At 33.1% G+C, this 25,247-nt stretch overlaps 1 protein-coding gene across 1 annotated transcript; it reads right to left on the reverse strand.

Annotated features, from left to right (window-relative positions):
• Positions 1 to 1,365: 1,365 nt before the first annotated feature.
• Positions 1,366 to 24,758, reverse strand: LOC115890650 (agrin-like). The gene is made up of 3 exons (XM_030910948.1): positions 24,640 to 24,758; positions 3,981 to 4,169; positions 1,366 to 1,697 (listed from the first exon to the last, which is right to left on the reverse strand). Exons 1-3 carry the CDS (start codon positions 24,671 to 24,673, stop codon positions 1,639 to 1,641), a joined length of 282 nt encoding a protein of 93 aa, XP_030766808.1. The 5' UTR covers positions 24,674 to 24,758; the 3' UTR covers positions 1,366 to 1,638.
• Positions 24,759 to 25,247: the final 489 nt, after the last annotated feature.

Genomic DNA, 25,247 nt, shown 5'->3' on the forward strand with positions numbered 1-25,247 from the left:
CTAAAATATAAAATAATTTTTCTTTGTTTTCTTAAATGGAACACCCTGTAGATTATTTTTTCAATAGATGGAAAATTAAAAAATTAACATTTTTTGCATTTAGAGTATTTCAAAATTTTTAACTGTTTTGTATTTCATATGGCATTTTCCACATTAAATTTTTATCAAAGCCACCCAATCATTTTTCTCTTGTATTTTACCATTGAAAGCGCCATATGAAATAATACTGCGTGTATCCGGAAAACCGGAAAACTTAATTAAAAATTTTGAAATACTTTAAATACAAAAAATGTTCATTTTTTAATTCTCCAAGTAAAAAAATAATATGCAGGGTCCATTTAAAAAAACGAAGAAAAATTTTATGTTTTTGAAAGTTTGGCGTAAAATATTGAACATTCTGTATTATTTACGATTACCATATTCATAGCAAAGTAGGAACAGACCATCTAAAGTAAATATCTAATATAGTTTTGATTTCAGAACAGTTCTTGTATTTTTAATATTTTTTTTAAGAAGGGCTGAAAAATATATATTTTTGATTTATTTTTTAATATCTCTGAAACTATCGAAATAGATTTACTGATATCTTAGGATTATGTAAAGTGATCTGAAAGGAAGCCAAAAATGCAATAATATACAGGGTGTTCCATTAAAAAAAATCATCCAGATCCACTCACACTTTTTTGAACCACCCTATAGAAGTGAAAATATTTTCCTGATATACATCCTCATACATACAGTACATCTGCTGGATCTGTGTCTATGAAAGGAATGCTGACAAAAAACATTTAAATAAACAGCAATATATTTTACACGTCGATTTGACGAGTGCGTCACCGCAAATCGCTCCGCCCACTCATTTTATGGGCTACTTGCAAATTTGTTGAATTTTTATTGATGGGACGCATCGTCTATTTTTTTACGAAAAACATCGAGAGAATATCGTTTCCCCTCTGACGGATACCCCGTAGCTACAGAACGGACAGACGTACTGTACTATAGGTTTCCACTTAGACAAAATTCTAGGAGCTAGAGATGCCCGACGCACTATTGCCGGTCCCTGTAGATTTGGTAGAACTGAAACCTGGATGTAAGTCCATGAAGCTTGATGTATCTCCGGACCGGATGTATCCATTTCTAATGTGCCAGGGGTCCAAGGGTGTCTAAAAGCTCCAGTTCTTTTAGATTGCCCTCTGTCCATCTATCAGATTAAGTAATGAATGTAATGAACCATATGATGTAATAACATGTGTGTGTGTAGACCAAAATGATGATTCTTTCAATTCGCTAATAGATTTAAAATAAATTGATTTCAGAAAATGAAAATTTTGTAATTCAAAGCTAGAATTAAAAAAAACTCGTACATGTTGTCCTAAGTTGCCTTTATTTATAAATGATACTCATTCATTAATTATATTTACGCATTTTAAGTATATTATCAAAACATTTGCTGATATACGTTATATACGATAACAAATTAATGTTACAGAAAGCGCATTACAAATAATAAATTAACAATGTTATGCAAATTTTGTTTATATTTTAAAACGGAGAAGCATCTTGTAATCGCATGGTATAGTGTATCTTTGAAGTAGATAGCGTTCCATTGAAGATGTACTGGGTGTTCATGAGAGTTTTTTAAGATAAACGCACACCTCCGCCTCCTGGACATTCACCTTGGGAAACCACTCTCAAATCTGTAAAAATAAAATATTACATGTTAAAAAATCGTTTAGTTTTATACTAATTAATAATAGTCAAAAATAACACATGACAAATAAATTCTAATGCAATTAGAAATAATTCTTTGGGTTTTTTTCATGATACAAACACATTGTATCATTGAAAAATAATTAATTTTTTTCACTACACAAATATATAAAAAACGGATGTTGGTAAATTTTTAGAACATTGTTACTTCCTTTTGCAAACGGGTACAAGGTTTGGCATTAAATAAATAAAGTGAAATAGCTTCATGTCTTATACAGGATGAGTAATAATCTCGATAAAGGAAGCATATTATTTTCTCTTTACCGTTTTTCAAATAAGTCCAAAATAACCGAGTTATTCAAGTTTGAAAATTTAAAAAATATTGATTTATTTTTGCATCCCTTTCACTGGCGTAACCATAGAGCAAAACCGTGACCATAATAAAAACGGTAATATCAGAGATTAAAAAAATTATACCGTGGGGGGAAAAATTAGCGGTGAACGGGCAGTTCTAAAAAGTTTTCTAAAATACTTTAAAATTTTAAAAGAAAATGCAGGATTTTCAACATTTCCTTTGTCAAAAAAACTTTATAGACGTGTTCCTGGGATCGAAATATACCACCCTAAAAATATTCATCATATGGTTCACAAATTTATTAAAATCATATTATTTAAAATATATAAATAATCATATTTAAACATAAAATTGCAAATAATGTGTAATTCTGGCTAAATTGTTCAGTATTTTCACTAAATTCTTTTTCACTAATCTTTTTATTTCTTAGAAATGTGGAATGTCGATAGATTGGAACAAAATCAACTTATCCGTATGACACGTGTCACTGTGACAGTTTGTATTGACGTAAGAAACGTCAAGAAGTTGATGTCGTCCGATCTTGACCAAATTTGGTGGGTAGGCCAACCCCAAAGTTGTATACGACGTTTTGTTTACATCTGCATCAGGGTAGGAGAAATGATTTGATATTGAAGAAAAGTGGAAAAATGGGTCGATTTCGGAATAATTGAGGACGGGATACAGGATGACACCCTCGACGCGACATTTCGAACCGATACCGCTAAATGGACGAAATCATCAGGATTTTTCTTAATTATGGGTGGATTGGAACCGAATGGAGTCCTCAGACGGACAGACAAACAGACAGATAAACGGAAGTAAGTAGAAGTTTCTCTTCAAATATGCGCACATAGTGAACACACAATAGTGAACACAGAATTGTTTTTAATTTAAAATTCACAAAAGAATATATTAACTACATTAATCATCGATCGGATCGCAACACAACGATCTACAAAATGTGGGTCAGCTGGATTTTGCGGAGAATTGGTTGGTGGAAATTGCACCTAAGCTTAAAAATTGGCAAGGGCCGGAACTGGTTGCAGTGAAGGGAGAAAACATCCCTAAAGGGGCGACCATCACGGTCTTTCTGCCGAGGAGCAAGGGGAAATACACCACCTACCTGCTGAGCCTTATCCAGGGTCAGAACTTCAATGTAAGGACATCGAGTTGGCAAGTCATCAACTCGAGGGAGGAGGGTCATGGTCAAGTCGTCGCAATAGGAATTGACCTCAAATCCAAGGAGGCAATAAAGAAAGAGGGACACCGGTATCAAGTCTAAGAAGAGACCTAAGAAGAGAAGAGACTAAGAAGAGAAGAGACGAAGTTAAAGAGGTGGAGAAAATGAAGACAGATCCTCCAGCCTCCTAACCTAACCTAACCTCAGGGGTATCTCAGCCAGAGGCAAGCTCCTCGACTGTGAAGGGCACGGAGGGTCAAACTCCAACCGTAGAAGGGTGTGTACCCTCGGAGGAAGAACATCTGTTGTGAGAGGAGGATGGGAAATACCCTGTCCCCCCTACAACAGAGGTATGATGGGTTATAGACTGTGTGATGACTCAAGGAAGGGGGCACAATAGATCTTTAAGGTCGCAGTGATTAACCCCTTCTCTTACTCATTCTACATTCTACAACTACATTAATATTTTTAAAAATACATGAAACAGAAATTTATGCAGCATGCTTTTTATATTTTGTGTTAATACAACACTCCAACGAGAACGAGCACATACAACTCCAACGAGAATATACATGACCGTGACAGTGACAGTTGTGTCTGCCATTTTAATTCATACGTAAATTGTATTATTTGTCATTTTGTGGATGTCGTCTGTCGTCTGTCGAAATGACTCTTTGGAGAGACTTTAGTAAGAAACAACCAATATAACTTATATTAATAATGCCAAACGCTTACTTTTCTGGTTTTCGCAGTTGTAATTGCTCAGGACGCATTCGCTGCCAAAGCTGATCTTCCTGTCACCCTCAGAAGCGCAAACTGGTTTGTAGGTCTCCCCACATTCTTTGGTGCACGTCGCTTTCTTCTTCAGGGAAGCCTTGGTGGATCCCTTGGAAGGAGCACCATAAATAGTACTCAGAACAGCCACTAATATGGAAAAAAAATATTCCTTTATTTATTTTAGGGAAAAATATATGGAAAAGGAAGTTAATAAAGTTAAAGTTTTCATAAAAAATTAGAGAAATTATAGAAAACCATCAGATTTATCTTACATTTAAGATTAATTTATCTGAGTAGAATCAAATCTCAATCGCAAAAATACTATATTTATTACGGTTAAAAATGATTTTTTTTTTGTATTTAGAGTACATATTTAAAATTTTTTAACGGATACTCACGGTATTATTTCATAGACAAAAATAAAATATGAGAGAAAAATCATTGGGTGTCTTTGATAAAAATTTACACTGGAAAATGCTATTTGAAATATAAAACCGCAAATATCTGCGAAACCGTTGAAAATTTTGAAATATTCTAAATACAAAAAAGTTCATTTTTTAATTCTTCATCTAATAGAAAAATAATATATAGGGGATTACATTTAAAAAAAAAAGAAAAAGGTACCTTTTAGAAAGTTTGGCGTAGAACACCCTATATGATTTAAGATTACGATATTTATCGCAAAGTAAGTACAGATCATCTAATATAAATATCTAATATAGTTTTGATTTCAGAACAGTTCCGGTATTTTAATATTTGTTTTAAGAAAGGTTGAAAAAATATACATTTTTTATTTATTTATTAAGATCTCTGAAACTATCCAGATATATTTACTCATACCTTAGGATTATGTAATGTGATCTGAAGGAAGCCAAAAACGCAATAATATACAGGGTGTTCCATTAAAAAAATAAAAATAAAATATTTTCCTGATATACATTCTACCACATACTTTAAAAACCACTTAGTACAAACTTTAGGTTTGCACTTAAACAATATCTTCAAATTTTTTATTCTAGGAGCTACAGAATAAAATAGCTACAGAAAACATATTTAATAAATAATGAGTAATCAGTAAGTTAATACCCAGTTTTTTAAACATAGTTTATATTTATTCAAAATGATAATGACAGTACCCGGTACGCTCAGTCAATCAGTCAACGACAGCATCCTATTTATCATTCATTCTAGAAAGTTTTATTGATGGACAGTGTAAACCTTGAACTAGATCTGGTTTATAAATAGATTTAATTAATAAATATTAATGTAAATATAATTCTGCAAGGCAATCCTTGATGGAGATAAAGACCAAATATGTGATTTTCTTATTATAACACTATCTATAGCAGAAATCACGAGAGTTTTGTTCGCTTTAACATTTGACATCGTGCATAGTAACAGATTAGTCACCCATACACCGCAGGCCAATCTGTAGGCCAAATCTTCTGGTGTATGGGGGACTATTCTCCCAAACATTGTCTGAAGTGAAACAACTATTTCCTAAAACCACTTAATATTTTCAGAATAGTTGAAGATAGCACAAAATGCTGACAAATCTTAGATTTGTGAAAATCGCCCTTTCTTAAATAATCTTTACGTTCTGTTGTGGACCCGTGTGGACTCGACCTAACCTAACTATATGTCCCGCCCTCAGATGACCTTAACATCGCATTAAAGAATAGACACCGTAATAATTCATTTAAAGTTTCGAGAAGAATCGAGTTTCACTGGAATGGAGTAGTACATACGAGAACAATCGAAACCTGCTCTATGCACCTAACGATCTACGGACTATTCGAGAAATCTTTAACTGTGGGTATAAAAGCCGGCGGCTGGGGCCTAAAGAGGGCAGACATAAATAGACGAGTACAGTTGACGCGCTAAAATTCAAAATAAATTCTTTGTAGATAAATAGTTATAAATCGTTTGTAAATCGTTCTTTAAGTCTTTTATCGTTATTGTTTTTGTTAATTAGTGTTAAATAAATTGTGTTTAAATAACAGTTCTTCAATTCGAACACTTAAGGGTCTAGATGATTCACCAATATAAAATTTATCACATTCATATGGTATTTCGTATATTATATTTTTTGATTATTGTCCAGGATTTAGTGGGGGTTAAAGTGGATCTAAGTGTATTTTGTGTTTTGAAGGATGTTCGTATATGTTATATTGTTTTCCTATCTTTCTCATTTCTTTTCCGAAACGCCTCGAATGTATGGAATTGTAAGTTGAATATTATGAATATACTGTATATTGTTATCATTGTGTATATTCTCAGTGGGACAGGGGGAGGGCCCACGGGGCCCGGCCCCCCTAAAGTCTGTGAATTGTGTAAAGTATTAGGCTTTTGGGTTAAAAATGGCGCCCTATAAAGCATATTCTACATTGCTTTTCATTTTGGGCCCCCCCTAAAATAAATTCCTGTATCCGCCCCTGTATATTCTGCCTATGATTTGGAGTTTACAGCAGTGTTTACAAAAAGTAATTATTTTGTTTTGTAGATTTCTGATGGACTCTGAGTGCAGACGTGAAGCGCAAAATCCAAGTTGTTGAAATGGACTACCTTAGAAGAAGTGCAGGTATATCTAGGATGGAAAAAAAGACAAACATCGAGGTCAGGCGTATCATGAATGCATCGGAGGAGACAGTACTGGATCGAATCGAAAAATCCAGCTTAAAATGGTTTGGACATGTTCTGCGTATGCCGGAGAACAGGTGGCCAAAAAGAGTTTTTCAATGGGCTCCCCAGGGCAGAAGAAAGAGAGGTAGACCTAGAAAATTCTGGAACGGAACGGTTACGGAAGCAATGGAAGCTCGTAACCTAGAAGCTGATGACGCTCTAAATCGAAATGTGTGGCGTAGGGTAACGGGAAGGCAGCAATAGGCTGTAGTTGGTAATGAGTATTAAATACTTAAACCAAATCCCGTTTATTTATATATATATATATATATATATATATATATATATATATATATATATATATATATATATATATATATATATATATAGAGATATAGATTTCTGATGCAAGACCAAGAATTCCTTGGTCTTGATCTTGCAGTCTAATAAGTAGTCTCTGTCTTAGTGTTGCAGGGTCCAATGCTCTCGAACTTATCGAATTAGAATTTAGAATGAGTGGGAGGGGGGTTAATCACTGCGACCTTACAGATCTATTGTGTCCCCCTTTCTTGAGTTATAACTCATCATACAGTCCCAGGGCTTTGACGAAAGCCAGTATCTGGGACGGTTTTACAGAGGGTAGCTCTTCATCTCCAATATCAGTAGTACCAAAATTCATGGCACAAATGGTTGTCGTCTCGGCGCACTCAGTGACGAGGTGTTCCGATGTTTCCCCATTTTCCCCAAAGAATCTGCATTCGCCGTTTCTTCTTAGTTTAAATCTACTGAGGTGTTCATTGAGGAGACAGTGTCCTGTTAAAAACCCCTTGACAATCCGAAGATTGTTCTTACTTAACTCCAGGAAGATCTTTGATTTTTCTTGGTCGTAAGCCCTCAGAAACTTCTTCGAGTGTCTTAGACCGTTGCAAGATTCCCATTCCAGGTTGCGAATGGAGTCTTTCAAGTTCTTGAGTTTCGCCTTTAGTTGGTTACCACTGGGGAAGCAGAACGGTTCTGGTCCAGTTAGTGGAGTGTTCGCTCCTTTTCTAGCTAGATCATTTGCTTTTTCATTGCCTTCTATCCTTTGATGAGCAGGCACCCAGAGTAGGAGGACTTTGTTTTCTTTGCCTAATTTATTCAGCTTCTCTATGCATTCTTTGACCAATTTCGAATTGATTGAAGTATAGTTGATAGCTTTTAACGCTGCTTGACTATTAGATAAGATGGCTATTTCTTGTTTCCGATAGTTCCTATCTAAGTTGTACGCATCTTTCGATAGCGTAGATTTCTGCCTGTAGGATGCTACGGTAGGTGCCTATTGGTTCGGAGTATTTAGTTCTCGACCCAAATACTCCGATCCCTGTTCCCGCATTGGTTTTGGAAGCATCAGTATACCAAGTATGGTATGGTCTTTTCCACTAGAGTTAATTCGTCTAGTAGTTCAGCCACTACCAAACTCCACAGCAAAGGGGAGGTTACTCCACCTTGTGGAGTTCCTTGCATTGTTGTCTGAGCCTCTGCTGTTCGTATTGACAGCATTTCCCAAAACCAGTATCGAACTTGCTACAATACTGTTGCACAAATAAATAATACTAATTTGATGAAATTATATGTATAACTTGAAGTTTAGTTTTTTAGTTTTAACTTGAAGTTCTTTAGACAGTTATTCATTGCAATCTTAAATTTTACAGGAAGTGCGGGTGTCTAACTTCGGTAGGACATTAAGATTTCGGTAGACATTAAGGTTAAAGGTAAAGTTTTCGATACCCATTCTACATCTATCCCTGTATCTAATCTCGATAAATTTTTCAACGATTTAAAATTTGCCATATTTTTTTTTCATTCAATTAATAAATTGGTTGCGAACGATACCAAACAATGAGAGCTAAATAAAAGTCGCGTGATGTTTCAATTACTTTGATTTTTTTTTGTTGCCAAAATTATCAAGTAAATGTTCTAAATATATTTCTAAATGTGATTAATGGCGTAAGAATGCCGATCATATTTTGAAAACATGATTATGTTAATTATAGCTGTTGAATAATTAATTTTGTAATTCAAAAAGAACATCATTCATAATAAATATAACTCACGATGAAAGCTTAAACAAAACTTGTTCATGTAATTTCAGGAATTTTATAATATTTTATTATGTTTTCTTATACCGGGTGCGTCTCAACAGTGGCTCATCCCTTATTTCTTCAGATAAAAAAACGAGATTTACCCCTTACTTCTAAATGCGGGGCTCTGTAGAAGTGGACCGACTGTCCCTAGCGACTCATAGGAACACTATGAGATCTGGTAATAATAGTAATAAAAACATCACCGGTGAAGCTGTGGGGAAACCCCCTAGCGACACTGGGAACAGTAACAATGAAAGTTCCAAGGGGTCAAACCCAAAGAGAACTACAGGAGAGGTGGCTGACACTTGCGTGAGACCATCCTCCGCAAGTGGCATACAAGCTACCACCTCCTCCAAGGGTCGGAAGCCTCCCTCCTACCTCTAAACCCAACAGGCGACACAAGCTACCGTTTCGTCTACCCGGCCTGGGTCGTAGCTCTTCGACTGTGAGGGACACGGGTCTCCGTAGGAAGTCCTGGGACTGTATGATGAGTTATAACTCAAGAAAGGGGGACACAATAGATCTCTAAGGTCGCAGAGATTAACCCCCCTCCCACTTATTCTAAATTCTAATATTTAAGCGAAAATGTTAAAAGTTGACATATAATATGTGATTCTATTTAGAGTGTGATTTTCTATGAAATAAAGTAAAAATCTCGGTAAAAATATACCGAGGATGCCATTTAAAAATCAAAAGTTCTAGTCATTTCTGATGCAACAGGAAGTGTCCAAAAGCAATTGAATACGTCAATCAATCCTAATTTATGTCATATACTTACATACTAAATCTCGTTTTTTTTTATCTAAAAAAATAAAAAAGATATAGGGGTGAGCCACTTTCGAGACGCACCCGGTATTAATTTTAATGATAAATTTTCAATATTTTAATCATAGTCATGTAGGTAGAAAAGATAGAATAACCATTAACACTAATTTGTTTTGGTCCAACATAATATAAGCAAAATGTAAAAAAACGTTTGTTTGTTTAAGTCATTGGCGTAGTTTCTAGTTTGGCGTCTTCCTTCTTCACTATAATGTCATCCAGATACACCAAACAGGTAGTTCAGGATAATCCGTTTAACACAGACTCCATTAGCCTTTCAAAAGTTGCTGGCGCGTTGCACAACTTAAAAGACATGACTGAAAATGGCCAAAACTGTAAATGCCATCTTTTCTCCCCCTTTCGGCGCCATCTCGACTTGCCAGTATAGACTCTTCAAGTCTAAGTTAGAGAATATTCTCGCAATTATTCTCAAGACAATATGTGTAGTGGATCGTCTATCCTCAACAAGTTGCAACATAGACACCTTAGACAACTGATAAGGATTAAATGGTATCACCATGTCTCAAACGTATCGGTTCTTGAAAAGCTAGCGACGAGAACGCTCAAGTCATGATCACTAAATCCAGCTTAAGATGGGTTGGTCACGTAATCAAAATGCAAAAAAACTGCCTACCGAAATTTCTTCTTTGCGTTGAGCTTGCTGACGGTAAGAGGAAACCGGGTGGACAACTCAAAAGGTACTAGGATATTTTCCATGAAAACTTAAAAACAATAAGCATGTAGAATAAGAGGGAGGGAGCAGCGCACAACAGAACGCAATGAAAAAGAATTGCTCAGTTAACAACGACAACCAAGAAGTTAAAAGGCAACAAAGTTATGAGATTTTTGGATGTCCGGAGTGCGGAGGAGAGATAACATCACGTATCGGGCTTTTCAGTCACAGAAAAGCTCATGAAAGAAAACGCCTTGCATAACCATCTTCTGATGCGTATTAAATACTCATCAGCGAGTAATAACAGTAAGTAAATCAGCTAAAATGTATGTTTAGTAACTATTAATTCTAGCTTACCTTGACATTGTCTACAGATTTCATATAATTTTAAAAGTTATCTACTGAATCCCCAATTTCGAAATTAGTTTAGTCTAAAACTTATTATTAATAGCTTTTTAAAATATTTTTTATAAACCTTTCCAATCACATTTATATTAGCTTATCCAGTAAGTTCATTACCTAACATGTAATGTCCAAAGCTTACAACTGATTTACAATTTTTAAAAATCTTTCCGCAAATATTTTTACTATCTGCCTAATTAATACTTTATTACGTCTTAAAACAAATACAGTATTTTTTCATATGCAGTCTCGTCTGGTGTTGGCTAAACTAAAATCTGTCACAAATGGTCTATAAATAAATGTATCTATAGATAATTTTTTTCGCTCTTTATTTCTGGTTGCAAAACATTGATAGTTGTGCGTCAAAAGCCAGCGGCAGATCGTGACCCTTTAACCAAATGCGATATATTTATTTAATCCAATTAAAAGGAATAAAGAAGCTATTTCTCAATTTATTTTATGTGTGTGTGTGTTCTTCATAGGCGTAGAGGAAAATGTTTTTTTGAATGTGGTAGGCAATGATACAATACGATAAAAAAAATCAAGCGATGGCTTTGCGATAGCGTCAACGATGGCTTTAAAATTAAAATCGCTATCATTTTATATGTAAAATTATATGGGTAATGTCATCGATCGTCATTTCCAAACCACCTTTTGGACCCCTTTTTTGCTATAGAATTTAGGACTTCCATATTATTTATTTATTTTTCCTTACACATCATTTCGATCAGATGTATCCATAGATGTATCACTGCCCGTTATCACGTTGTGAACTAAATCCTAAAACTACTGAACTAATATACTGGGTGTTTCTCAAAAGTGGCTCACCCCTATAATTTTTTAGGATTGATTGACGTATTCAATTGTTTTCGGTCACTTCGAATTTCACCGGAAATGACTGCAACTTTTGATTTTTAAATGACACCTTCGGTATTTTTTTACTATATTTGATAGAAAATGACACTATGAATAGAATGACATCTCATGTGTCAACTTTTGACATTCCCGGTGAAAAAATTATTGTATAGCTGTGTTAAAAACACCAATTTTTAATCTAGGAGTCTTGGAGAAATATATTGGATTGTGTAATGTTTTTCGTATTTAGTTCTGGCCGGTTAAAAGATGCCCAAATCGTATTTTTAATCATAAAACAATTTTTCAAATGGAACGAGGACGGCTCATTGGTATTTTTCCAAAAAGCATTTTTTTATGAATAATTTGATACCACACACTCGGTATTTCGAGTCAAATTGTCGTTATAAACCACATGTTACAATTTACTCTGAATAGAATGATATATCATACGTCTAAAGTTGACATATAATATTATTCTATTCAGAGTGTCATTTTCTATCAAATAAAGTAAAAAAATACCGTGGATGACATTTTTGCTGTAACAAGAAGTGACCGAAAACAATATTGAATACGTCAATCAATCCTGATTTATGTCAAATACTAACGTACTAAATCTTGTTTTTTTTATCTGAAAAAATAAAAAAGTTATAGGGGGTAAACCACTTTTTAGAAACACCCGGTATATTACAGGGTGACCCAGGCTTCAGAAAAAGCTCTATATTAGGTTTTTTGGTTTGTGATTTTCATTTAAAATTTTTTTACATAATATAGGGGCAATAGTAACACACATTTTGAAAATATTTTTATCAACATACAGGGTTATTCAGACATATTTGCAAACTAAAATTATATATTTTTAAATAAAATACTATATATTTTCTTAGCTCAGTGCATTTTCCATTAAATTTACATTCCAAAAATACCAAAATGTCATATATTATACCGAGTGGTTTTTAAAATATAACCGTCTTTGTACTAAATTTACTGCTTATTTAAAGCCCTCTCAAATAATTCTAAAAACGAAGAATTTAAAAAAATGTTAATGGGAATTATTATATTACCCTCTTATTCTAAAAAAAATTGAAATAAAAATGACAAACCAAAAACCTAATATAGAGCTGTTACGGAAGCTTGGATCACGCTGTAGCTTCCGGTTGACTTGGTCGATGTACACTTGGACCGTGTCAATCGGACTTAAAATATCACTAGTTAACCACAAGATATCAACACGCTTTATTTTTAAAACAGGAGATTAAAACTGTACAATTTGCATCTAAAGAAGAATAATTTGCGATAGAAAATGGCACTCTGAACAGAATGGCATATCAACATTTGACATTTTCGCATATGATTTACTTAAACTTGGAATATGCGGTTAATAACGACAATTTGACTGGAAATACCAAGTGTGTGGTACCAAATAATTCGTAAAAAAATGTTTATTCCAAATATGTCAATGAGCCGATTTGGGCGTCTTTTACCCGACTAGGACATGACACGAAAAACATTAGACAATCAAATCTATTTTTCCATGGCTCCTTGATTAAAAATTTGTGTTTTTAACACAGAAAATGTTAGAAGTTGACATGTGATGTCATTCTATTCAGAATGTAATTTTCTACCGATTAAAGTAAAAAAAATACCAAAGGTGCTATTTAAAAATCAAAAATTGTAGTCATTTCCGGTGAAACAAAAAGTGACCGCAATCAATTGTATACGTCAATCAATCCTAATTTATGTCATATACTAACATACCGAATCTCGTTTTTTGGTTTGGTAAAAAAAATTAAAAAAGTTATAGGGGTAAACCACTTTTGAGAAGAGTAGTGATGAGCTAGACTGGCATTGGTCTTGGTCTTGCACAAAAAGCATGATCAAGACCAGGACCAGCATACAAGACTCTTGCGGTCTTGCATTTTTTACGTCTTTTATTTGCATCTCATTATATATTCATATCAATTAAACTTTTAGTTACGTAATCGAGGGCACGGTTTTTGCCAACCATGGACATATTCGACGCCGTGCTGACTAACTGGAATTTAAATTTCGCGCTGGGGATTCAGGTGGTAGCTCTGCCACAAAAAAATTTAAGTTGCCGCATTGATTTATTTATTTCTTGACATTGTCATTCGTTTTGACACTTCAGTTTTGTATTATTGTCTAATTGAAAATTATTGTCTATGTAAAAAATGAGATATGAATAAAAAATGTAAAAAATGCAAAACAACAAGAGTCTTGCATGATGGTCTTTTATTTCTATACAAAACCAAGACCAATACCGCAAGACCAAGACTAGTCCTCTCATCACTACAACTCATTTCTTTTCATATTTTTCAAAAGTCTGAAATGTTTTTTACAAGTTAATTATTTTAAATATCAGGATAACTAGCCAGGCCAAGCAGCAAGAGACGTGGCAAAACCGTGAGGACTGCGGTACAGCTCGGAGGCTGTGGCCAGTGGTAAATAGCAAAAAGACAAAACAACTACTAGAGAACAAAAAGAACCTAGTACGCATAATTGTAGGTGTCATCACTGGAAACTGCCCCACGGGGGTAAATCTCGGGGGTGAGATGGAAGATTTCCAACGACGACTACTGCAGAGAACGCGGAGAGGAAGAAAAAAACATAGAGCACCTGCCACAGATCGCATACAAAAGCACCTGCTGTAGTGCCACTATCCGGCACTGGAATACCAACGCGACGTTTTAAAACTTTAGGGCAACGTTTTTTGGATGCACTAAAGAAAGCAGCAGAAGCCAACATCAGCCACATCGGGAACTTTGCAGAGGCTTGAAAAAAGACATATACTGTCGAAACGTCGTCATAAAATAAAAAAATAATGAACAAAATCTAGAAACATCTTTGCAACCCCAACGACCTAAAGCCAAGAGTAAAAACAAAAAAATATATAGTATGCAGGTCAAAGATACGAAACAAAAAAAAAATAAAATAAAAATTATTTTAAATTATATTGATGTTCAACCATATTAATAGTTTACATTATGATAAAAAAAACGATATTAGAGAGTACGATTTAACTCTGTAATGTATTCTAATAATAGTAAACTACGCCTCTGGTTTTCTTTGGTATTCACTCGCGAATATTCCAACACTTATTAAAATATCTGCATGTCTGATTTGCCCGACTGAAATTTAGACGATTTTTTCATATACAGAGCATATAAAGACAACAACAAATTTATAAAGTAAAAATGTCTTAAACAAATATTAAACTTTCGTATTTTTTAGTCGTTTTCATTCTTATATTGAATGCCAATAGAAAACTCATCATATTTCTCATTTGAACATATCATTGCTCTTTAATTTAAAAGACTACCACAGAGATAAGATCTAAGAAACGTATCTGCTATTTATCCCATGACAATTTAAATTAATTGACACATTCTTTCGATGGACAGATGCTGACGACCACAGTGATATTAATTAATTAATGGAATTAGGTTTTGACAAGTTGAATTGCTATCGATTTCATTGGAAAGACGCATAATGTTTAACGGTGAGGCATTAAATGAGTTTTTAACATATCATAAACTAAAAAATTATTAGTAAATAAAATTAAATTATTATTTTTTACACATTTAAATTATATTTAAGAGTAGAAAAGATTTTCTGGAGGTTTCTTGGACGGAGGATTGTGATTTAAAGAATACATTATTGTTTTTTTTTTGTATAATTTCTGTTATAAAAAAAATATCTAGTAGTATGATGCTTAAGCCACATACTCACCATTCGCTGATGGATGGATTTGATACGTCCATGCACGAATAGTCAGTATAATGCGGTTCGTTGATGCGATATTTCAATCCGGTTCGTCGATCTGATGCGTCTATGCGGTTCGTTGGGAAATTTGTCCATTGTGTTCGTGATATTTCTTTAGATTGTTCGTCCAAAATCCAACATTCCGCCGAACCGCCGCACAACCAATTGCATGGGCGCCTTGATGCATCAAATCGACGCATTGACCAACCACATCAATAAACCGCATCTGCGCATCAGCGCATTAAATATAAAATTGAAATATAACAAGTGTAGTAGAACAGGTTCTGTAGTTATTTACAAGGTTACAATTTGAGAAGTAGCATTAGCAAATATAGACTAAAAATACATACTATTAGGAAGAACGGAAGAACTCGGAATATACAGGGTGGTCCAAACTGTATTCCGAAAACTTTGCCAGCATATTCTGCAGATAAGAATAAGTAAAAAAGTTCGTATAAATATATGTCCTAAAATGCTTAGTTTCGGAGATACAGGGTGTAGATTAGTGTAGAAGTTTCATTTTTATTTTGATTTTTTCCAAATAATTTATGAAGTAACGTAAATATTTGGATGAGATTTGGTGTCTGGGAATTTTTTGACATAAGATGTTTGATTTTGATGTCAATATGACTCTTACTTGTAGAGGGCGCCACCTACATATTTTTAACAGGTTTGAAGAGTAATAACTTTTAGTTCGTACCTGTATAAAACTACTGAGTAAAAAAATACACATTTACGACATTTTTTACGTAAAAAAAGGTCTCTTAGTAAAAACCGCTACGAGTAATGGTTCTCGAGATATTTGGAATCGAAATTATCAATACCTGTCATCATTGACATAAATTAAACATGTTGACTAAATAGTTATTAGACTGAAATCATAAATTTGAAATGTTTTTGTGTCAAAAGTTCGGCAGAAACTGTTTTATCATCATTTCTTCGTAGAAAAATTTATGATTAAAAAAATAAAAATTTCCTGTTATTTATTGTTTCAGTCAAATAACTATCTAACGTGTGTTTATTTTTGTCAGTAATGACATGTACTGACTATTTCCATTCTAAATATCTTGAGAACGGTTAATCGTAGATTTTTACCAAGAGACATTTTTTACTTAAAAAGTCACGGAAATGTATATTTTTTTTCACTCAGTACTTTTATACAGGTACGAACGAAAAGTTATTACTCTTCAAAACAGTTAAAACACATGTAGGTGGCGCCCCCTACAAATAGAAGTCATATTGACATAAAAATCAAATTTCTCATATCAAAAAACTCTCCAAACACCAATTTTCATCCAAATGTTGACATTAGTTCAAAAATAATTAATATTATTATTATTATTTAGAAAAAATTCAAATAAAAATGAAACTTCTACACCCTGTATCTCCGAAACTAAGCATTTTAAGACATACATTTGTACGAACTTTATTACTTATTTTTATATCCAGAATATGCTGCCGAAGTTTCCGGAATACAATTCGGACCACCCTGTATATCGGGAGATTTGACGGTAAAACAAAGTGATCCCTTTTGACTTCCTATATCTCACCTCTTAAAGGGTATAGTTTCTCCATTTTTTTAATACAAATCTACTTTGTCTCTATTTTAAAAACTTTCTATTAATAAACTGACTGAAAAGGATACAGGACACAGGACATAGGATACAATAATTAAATGTTCCTGTATATTTTAGAAAAAAAAATAGAACTGCCTGTTCACCGCAAATTTTCCCATGTTGTAATTTGTTAATGTCTGATATTATTTACCATGGTTAAGGCACTAAAAGGGATACAAATACAGAAAAAATCCGGTGGCTCTCAAATTTTTTTCAAAATAAATCAATTTTGAATATTCAAACTTGAATAACACGGTTATTTTGTGCCTATTTAAAAAACGGTAAAGACAAAATATGTTTCTTTTATCGAGATCTACCAGCCCTGAAAATATTTGCACTTATTTAAGACTCATCCTGTATAATTAGAAAACACGATTCTATATTTAGCTATCCAAATGAAATACAGAAAATGCGAGTGTATTTTGCTCTAACAGAATAATTTGCAAGCTTATTAGATAATTGCTACACTTAGCTCATAATAAACAACGTAAAATAGATCTGTTCTTACAACGTGTTTGCCATTCAAGACATGAGACCTAGTTTAGGAGAATAACTATAACAATAATTTAAAGCCATGCTACTTGTCTCTCCAGCGAAACCAACATGTGAAAAAATATTCGTACTCAATTTTTTAAAAGTAATTTTCTTCAAAATCTTATATTCTTTTCGCAGATAAGTTATGATACATATCACATATTACATACATTAAAAAAATGCGCTGCAGTGCCAATCATCATGTTTGACTGGGTCAAAGTAACTCAATGTAATGCAATGTAATGATGGTAACAAAATAAGTTAAAAAATTGACTAAACACGTCCAAATTAGAAGCTAAATGATTGTAAACTCGTCCCAAATTAGAGGCTATAAATGATTCTAAACAGAGATAATGGTGGACTAGATATTAGACCGAAGTAATAAATTTGGATTTCATTCAAAACTTCATTCGACGTTCAGAAACTATTTAGAAAAAACCGAGATAAAAATGAAACTTCTACGCACCCTGTATGTCCGAAACGAAGCATTTTAGAACAGAATTTATACAAACTTTTTGTTTATTTTTACCTGGAATATATTGCCAAAGGTTCCCGATTTAAATTCGGACAACCCTGTATATTGAAAAACAAAAAAGAATTATCACATAAATATTCTATCTTTCTTCAAAAAGTTTCATTTGCATTAAATTAGTAATTGAAAAACTATTTATTTGAATATTTTCTATGTAGAAAGTGTCTTTAGTAAAAATCTATTTAAAAGTTCAAGACTTGCGAGAGTCTTTTAACAAGACCAAAAGAATAAGACCGAAACTCATCACTAGTGACGGTAAAAGCAAAAGCTTCCATAACAGCAAGTCGAGAGTGTCACATCATGAATCACTGAGCGATCCCTTCCTGACAAATACAGGAGTTAGACAGGGATGTGTCTTAGCCTCTCCTATTCAACATATTCATGGCAGCGCTCTCTAATATAGTGGACAGCAAAATGCAAAAAAGAGAAATGGGTGTTAAGCGTAGTTTATACGGGCAAGTAAATTATCGTAAGTATATGTCTGAGAGCACTTCTACCAAACTTGCATAATGTAAACAGTATCCGAAACCACTCTCCCAGCAAGTCACAAAACTGACGGGGAAGTGGTTGCGGCGAAAGACGCTTGCAAGTGTAAACAGGTCGGGATAGTGCTCTGGCAAGTTAAAATTTATTTCCGTCTTGTTGAAAGCTTTTGTTGTGTTAAATAACGATATTAAAATCAAATTCTGTAAACTTTGTTAAAATGGAGAAACGTATGTGGTTGAAAGAAGATACCATCACTGTGATTAATATATTTGAAGGATTTCCGTAATTGTGGCATATCCAATTTTGATATTTTATTGATTATATCCAATTTCGAAATTAGTTGTAGTAAAAAGTTAAAATCGACTTCTGAAATTCGCAGAAAATTGTTTAAATGCTTTGGGTCTTCATTTCTTAATTCTTTTAATAACATCGCGTAAGCTCAAAGGCTATGCCTTCTAGCAATCCATTCTTTAACCCATATTCTTTTTCTAGATTTTCTTGACTGTTTGCGTAAAATTGCAACAAGAAGAGCAGTGGCTACAGCCCCCTTTTTACAGCGCGACATTTTTCTACTAAACAATATACTTGTGCAATATACACCATACCGTGTATACGTGTATGCAATTTCTTGCTCAAAGCATATGCCTAGAAAGTACTTGTTGCAAGAAATTGCTTTAAAATTTGCTTAAATGTAAACACTATCGCAAGTTACTCTAGCAAGTTCTGTCGCAATTTTCTATCCCGTGCAAACTACGTTTTAGATACAGGTATAACGGCAGTCTGTTCAACATAAAAATACTCAAGGCAGAAAGACGTAGAGAATTATATGTAGAAGAAGTGGCATGTAACTAAGGAAGTAACATGTAGAAGAAGCGCACAATAGAACGCAATAGAGAAGAATTGTAAACTCAGTAAACAACGACAACCAAAAAGTAAAGAGGCAACAAAATAATGAGATTTTTGAATGTCCGGAGTTCGAAAGATAAGATACATAACATCACGTATCGGTTTTTTCAGTCACAGAAAAGCTCATGAAAGAAAACGCTTTGCGTAACCATTTTCTGATGCGTGTCAAATACTCTTCAGTGAGTAATGGCAGTAAGCAAGGCATAATTGGATCTATGTGTTGCAGACTTTTTGGATTGCCCTCTCTCCACCTATCATAACAGAACCTTCTCAAGTAATGCATAACATCGTATGTATTTACAAGAATGTTGTATTAATAGATTTTACTTTAAAATATTTCAAATATTTTCGGGTTCTGCGTAATAAATATATCTGCGAATGCTTGAATCATCCCACATGAATATTAAGAGTTCAACTGAAATAGTTCATTAGAAATTACAAACACAAAAGTTCTCGGAAACAATTGTTATTTAATTTGCTTTATTAAAGCACCAGCTGAACCGACGCGAATCGCATCTGTTTAAAAGTATCCGGTTTATATTTTTCATTTCGGCCAATTCAACGCATCGGCTATTAGACTATAATAAATCTGTGTCTAATTTAGTAACTCATATAAATATAGATTTTTTTGAACTATTTAAAAAGTGTGACCTTAATATAGTATACTAAATATAAAACATTTTTAATTTTTATTTATTGTTTTTTCATCTAAATTAGTGATCTGATCTTGGTCTTGCGGTCTTGGTCTTAGTATTGCACAAACAGCAAGACCAAAAATAAAAATTTTCTTCGGACAAATAAATATTCTAATGAATTATTCCTTTGAAGATTGTTTTGCATTAAATTACTAAAAATAAGTAGATAATTTTATTTTTATAAATGTTCTATGTAGAAAAATCTACTTAAAAAATGCAATATTTGCCAGAGTCTTGCAACAAGACAAAGACCAAAATAAAGACTCTTTGCAAGACCAAGATTACTTGTTAACAGCAAGACCAAGAGCTAGACCAATACTAGACCCTGCAAGACCAAGACCATGATTACTTATTAACAGCAAGACCAAAACCAAGGGAGTCTTCATCTTAAAAAAGAGGTATTATAAAAAGAAGTAAGAAAAGGAAAAATTACAAATCATCCAAAATTTTTAAACTTACTTTTCACTAAACATGTTGGCATTATCATTAGGGGGTTAAAACAATGATTAAAGAAAGATATCATTTAGTTTTGGTGTCAAAGATTTATTAGAAACGGTTTGCCAGTGGAGGTGCTATACGAATGTGGACGTCGACATCATTGTGCGCTGGATGAATACCATGATAGTAAAACGCATGATTATCTATGGAGCAGTTGCTTGGTACACAAAACTAGAACATCGTACAGCAAGGCTAAATCTGTGCAAAGTACAGTGACTGGCATGCATCTGCATTACAGGTGCCATGAGAACATGCCCAACAGCAGCAATGGAGGTCATCCTAGACCTAACACCACTGCATATTGTCGTCGGTAGTTATGCCAATGCGACAATGATTAGAATGATCATTGACGGAAACAGTACTGGCAGAATTTTCAGGTTCGGGGCTTGGAACACTCTCAAAAAGAAAATTCCACTTCTCCAACTCCCAGTGGATAACATATCAAGAATTTAGAGCTTTGTAAAATTTAGTATTGAGTAATAAAAAGGACTGGAAGGGAGAAACGTTTGCTTAACATGTAAAAGACCATACCATAACGCAGTATACTGATGCTTCCAAAACAATCTTCGGATTGTCACAGGGTTTATAACAGGACACTGTCTCCTCAACGAACACCTCAGTAGGCCGAAGCTGAGAAACAACAGCGAATGGAGATTCTGTCCGGAAAATTGGAAACACCAGAACACTTAATCACTGAATGCGCCGAGACGACAACCGTTCCTGCTATGAACTTTGGTACGGCTGATGTCGAGGATGGAGAGCTGGCCTCTAATGTGGAGCCGTCTCAGATACTGGCTTTTATTAAAGCCCTGAGACTTTAACTATAACTCGTTATAACTCAAGAAAGGGGAACACACAATAGATCAGTAAGATCACGGTGATTAACTCTCCTCCTGAACATTCTACATTCACATCATCTTTGCTATATTTCATTCATTTTCCAGTTGGTAGAAGAATGTTAAAATAAACAAGATGATTTATACACTTTAGCACAGACTCTAGTAATTGTTCTTATGTCTGAAAACCATTGCAGGCTGTACAAATTACTATTTTTGAATCCTCTTGTTAACAATTTCACTCTAATGCAAGTCCTGGTGTTTTTTTCAAACAATTTCTTTTTAAGATTGTACACATTGCATAAAACTAATTAAAAATTGAATAAGAATCAAATATAGTCAAAAAACTACAACAAATTCGCAGAAATTGAATTACTTTTAAACGTTCAAATTTTTTTTTTCAATATGACTAGCAAATTGTATTTTCTAATTATTTTTCTGGAATGATAATGTTAGAAACCATTTATAAAAAAATTAGCAAACTTATATTACGAGAAACTAAATATTCAAAATCCTAGATATTTAAATTAATTTGACCAAAACCCATAATAAAAATAAAAATATATGATAAATAATTATATCTCCTTGAATTAATATTGCCTTCTTCATTTTGTCAAGAAAATGTAATAACCTTTTATTCATACAAACAAGGGTGATATTTGCTTAAATTTGTCATATAATTGTCAATAATAATAAATTTTAGCTTATTATTTTTTATTTTCCATTGTTCATTATTTATTTTTAACCTTTATTTTAAAAACAGCCAAATTTGTATTAGTAAACAAACAGTTATTTAAAGAGTGTTTTCTAGTAATTTATTATTGCAATTATTTTTAAATCCAGCCGATGTCAATGACGAAAACAGAAATAAGTAAGAACATTTTTATAAACAATTTGTTTTTGCAGTTTGTTTTCATTACTGCTATTGAAATAAAAGAGTGAATAACCTCTTAATGAATTTAATAAGTCAAATAGAGTTTATTCCAAGTATTTTTAAAACTTAGATTTAACACAAATGTCAAAAACAACGTGTAACAAAAATGTATATGGGGATATTGTCTACAGGGTTCGGCAATAGTGTGTCGGGCATCTGTAGCTCTTATAATAAAAAAGTTAGACATTTTGTTTAATTGCAAACCTAAAGTATATATTAGAATGTATTTCAGGAAAATATTTTTCCCTCTACAGGATGGCTCAAAAAAGTCTGAGTGGATCGAAATGATTTTTTTTTAACGGTAACACCCTCTATATTATTGCATTTTTGTCTTCATTTTTGATCACTTTACATAATCCTAAGATATTATTAAATATATATTGGTAGCTTTAACGTTATTATTAAATAAATAAAAAAATAATGTTTTTCGGCCTTTTTTAGCAAAATTATTAAAAATACAAGAAATGTCCTGAAATCAAAAGTATATTTGGTATTTATTATACTGGGTCTGTACTTACTCTGCTACAAATATCGTAATCTAAAACCATACAGGGTGTTCAAAATTCTATCGCAAACTTTCAAAAATATAAAATAGTTTTTCTTTGTTTTTTTTAATGGAACAACCTGTATATTATTTCTTTGTTATATTGAGAATTAATGAACACTTTTTGTATTTAAATTATTTTAAAATGTTTAACTGTTTTATGGTCATTCCTGGCAGGAGCGGATACAGAAATTTATTTTAGGGGGGGCCCAAAATGAAAAGCCATGTAGAATATGCTTTTTAGGGTGCTATTTTTAACCCAAAAGCCTAATATTTTACACAATTCACAGACTTTAGGGGGGGGGCCCGGGCCCCATGGGCCCTTCCCCTGTATCCGCCACTGATTCCTGGTATGATATTACATATCGCTACTTTCCGACAAAAAATACGGCACAACTCAAAATTAATCAGCTTTACAGTAGAGGCAATTGAAAAATCATGGTATGTTTTCTTACACAACCAATTTTTAACTAATCCTTAAAATTGGGTTTGATACTATATAAGTATAGTTTTAAGTAGTAAGTTAAGTATTTAGTATTCAAAATGCTTTTTTATTACTATGGTTTAGAAAAACACAAAATCACAAAGTTTTGAGTTGTGCCGCTTTTGTCGGAAAGCAGCGATACCGGGTTTTCAATAGTAATTTTTTTATCAAAGCCACCTAATGGTTATTGTCAGGTATTTTACCGTTAAAAGAGCCATATGTAATAAAACCACGAATATTTGCAAAACCTAACACTCTAAATTCTTAAAAAATGCTGTAAGCGCTTGTCAAGATTTTAAATACTTACTATAATTTATCTGGTAATATGACACACATATTATTTAGCATACCCATTGTATGCTGAATATACTTATATGCATGTTTGTGCAAATTGAAATTGAAAATTTAAATGTATAATATAATTTTTATCCTATGTAACCAAATTATTTTGCAGGGAAAGGTCAAAAGAAACAGTTTTTATATGAATAAAGCATTCTTTTTAAAAAACATTTACCTCCAGAACATTCGTATTTATTCATTACACCCAATGGAATAAAATGGTCAAAGAAGGAAAATTGGGTGGGTCTGGTAAACATTAAGTACCTCAGAATTTCGCAATTTTTATTTTTTTAGTCGAAAGCTCTATCGCTATAGGACAGTTTAAAAGCAATAAATCCTTGGATGAAGCACTTTTGAACAAAAAATTCATTTAAAAGTGTCTAAAATGCTAACCAATATATCACAGTAAATTATTAAAATAAAAAAACCACAGTTTAACACCCTCCACAAAGAAAAGCTAACCAAAGCAACCCAAATCCTAACCAATCTAATAATATTTTTGCAAAACCACAGTTAATTATTAAAATATAAAAACCACAGCTTAACACCCTCCACAAAGAAAAGCTAACCAAAGCATCCCAAATGCTCAAAAAAAACTGTATGATCCAACAAATTTTTTGTCTTGATATGCTCCACTTACAGTATTCTTTCTAAGAAATCAAAACAAAGTGTGAAATTCCGAGGTACCTAAAATTTACTAGAACCAATTGGGTTATATTAATTACTAACTGACAGATAATTTGAAATAATTATATTATATAGAATAGATGTTTTTAAAAATTAAAAAAATCGAAAATGAAAATCCATAAAATTTTTGAAGGGTCAAAGCATTAAAAATATCATATCAACTCATGATTCTATTTGCATTGATTTATGATGTGACAGCTTGGCAACAAAGAAATTAAAATAGGTATTTATGCTGTATTATTTACTCACCTAGGACCACTAATAATACCAAATACAGCTTCATGGTCACCGGATTAATGCAGGTACCGCAACCACTAGCCGACTCACTCGACCTGTACGACTTTTATAGGTGTCCCCTCTTTTATTTAAATTGTTTAATCACAATCAGAGGGACACTGGATTAACAGCAAAGTTGTTCTTATTATACAGGGAGGTCGAGTATGGCGCAATAAGAATCTCTAAGTAAGATTAAGAGGTGTATTTTAATGTTATATGACATTTTATTTCTTTTACACCAGCTATAAAGCTTGTGTAAAAGTTCTCTTATTGGATCTTTGGTGTGTCCATATTTCGAAATAAACAGTTCCCAACGAAGAACTAGTTTCGTCACTGCATTCTACCTGAAAAACGAGACACAGGCGGTGGGTAAGTACCCAATAGTACCAGAAATATACCAGTATATATCAGGAATATATCTACAATATTCCTCAATGGGTATATACCCAGATGATGTAGAGATATAGTTAGTAAGAGTGAGTTTTAATCATTTGTTGATGATGCTAATATACTTACTATTTAAAATTAAAAACTCTCATATTTTTTAAATGGCACACCAATGACTTTTCTGGTAGACTTTA

Source organism: Sitophilus oryzae, unplaced genomic scaffold (genome assembly GCF_002938485.1).
Source record: "Sitophilus oryzae breed Bouriz unplaced genomic scaffold, Soryzae_2.0 scaffold_907_pilon_pilon, whole genome shotgun sequence".
In the NCBI taxonomy this organism is placed as follows: Eukaryota; Metazoa; Arthropoda; class Insecta; order Coleoptera; family Curculionidae; genus Sitophilus; species Sitophilus oryzae.

Bases quoted from the DNA above. Each gene is read 5' to 3' on its own strand.
- LOC115890650 (XM_030910948.1), bottom strand. From the start codon at position 24,673: ATGAAGCTGTATTTGGTATTATTAGTGGTCCTAG. The intron at 4,170-24,639 runs GTGAGTAAATAA...TTTCCATATTAG, and splicing joins GGTATTATTAGTGGTCCTAG to TGGCTGTTCTGAGTACTATT. The intron at 1,698-3,980 runs GTAAGCGTTTGG...TTATTTTTACAG, and splicing joins CAACTGCGAAAACCAGAAAA to ATTTGAGAGTGGTTTCCCAA.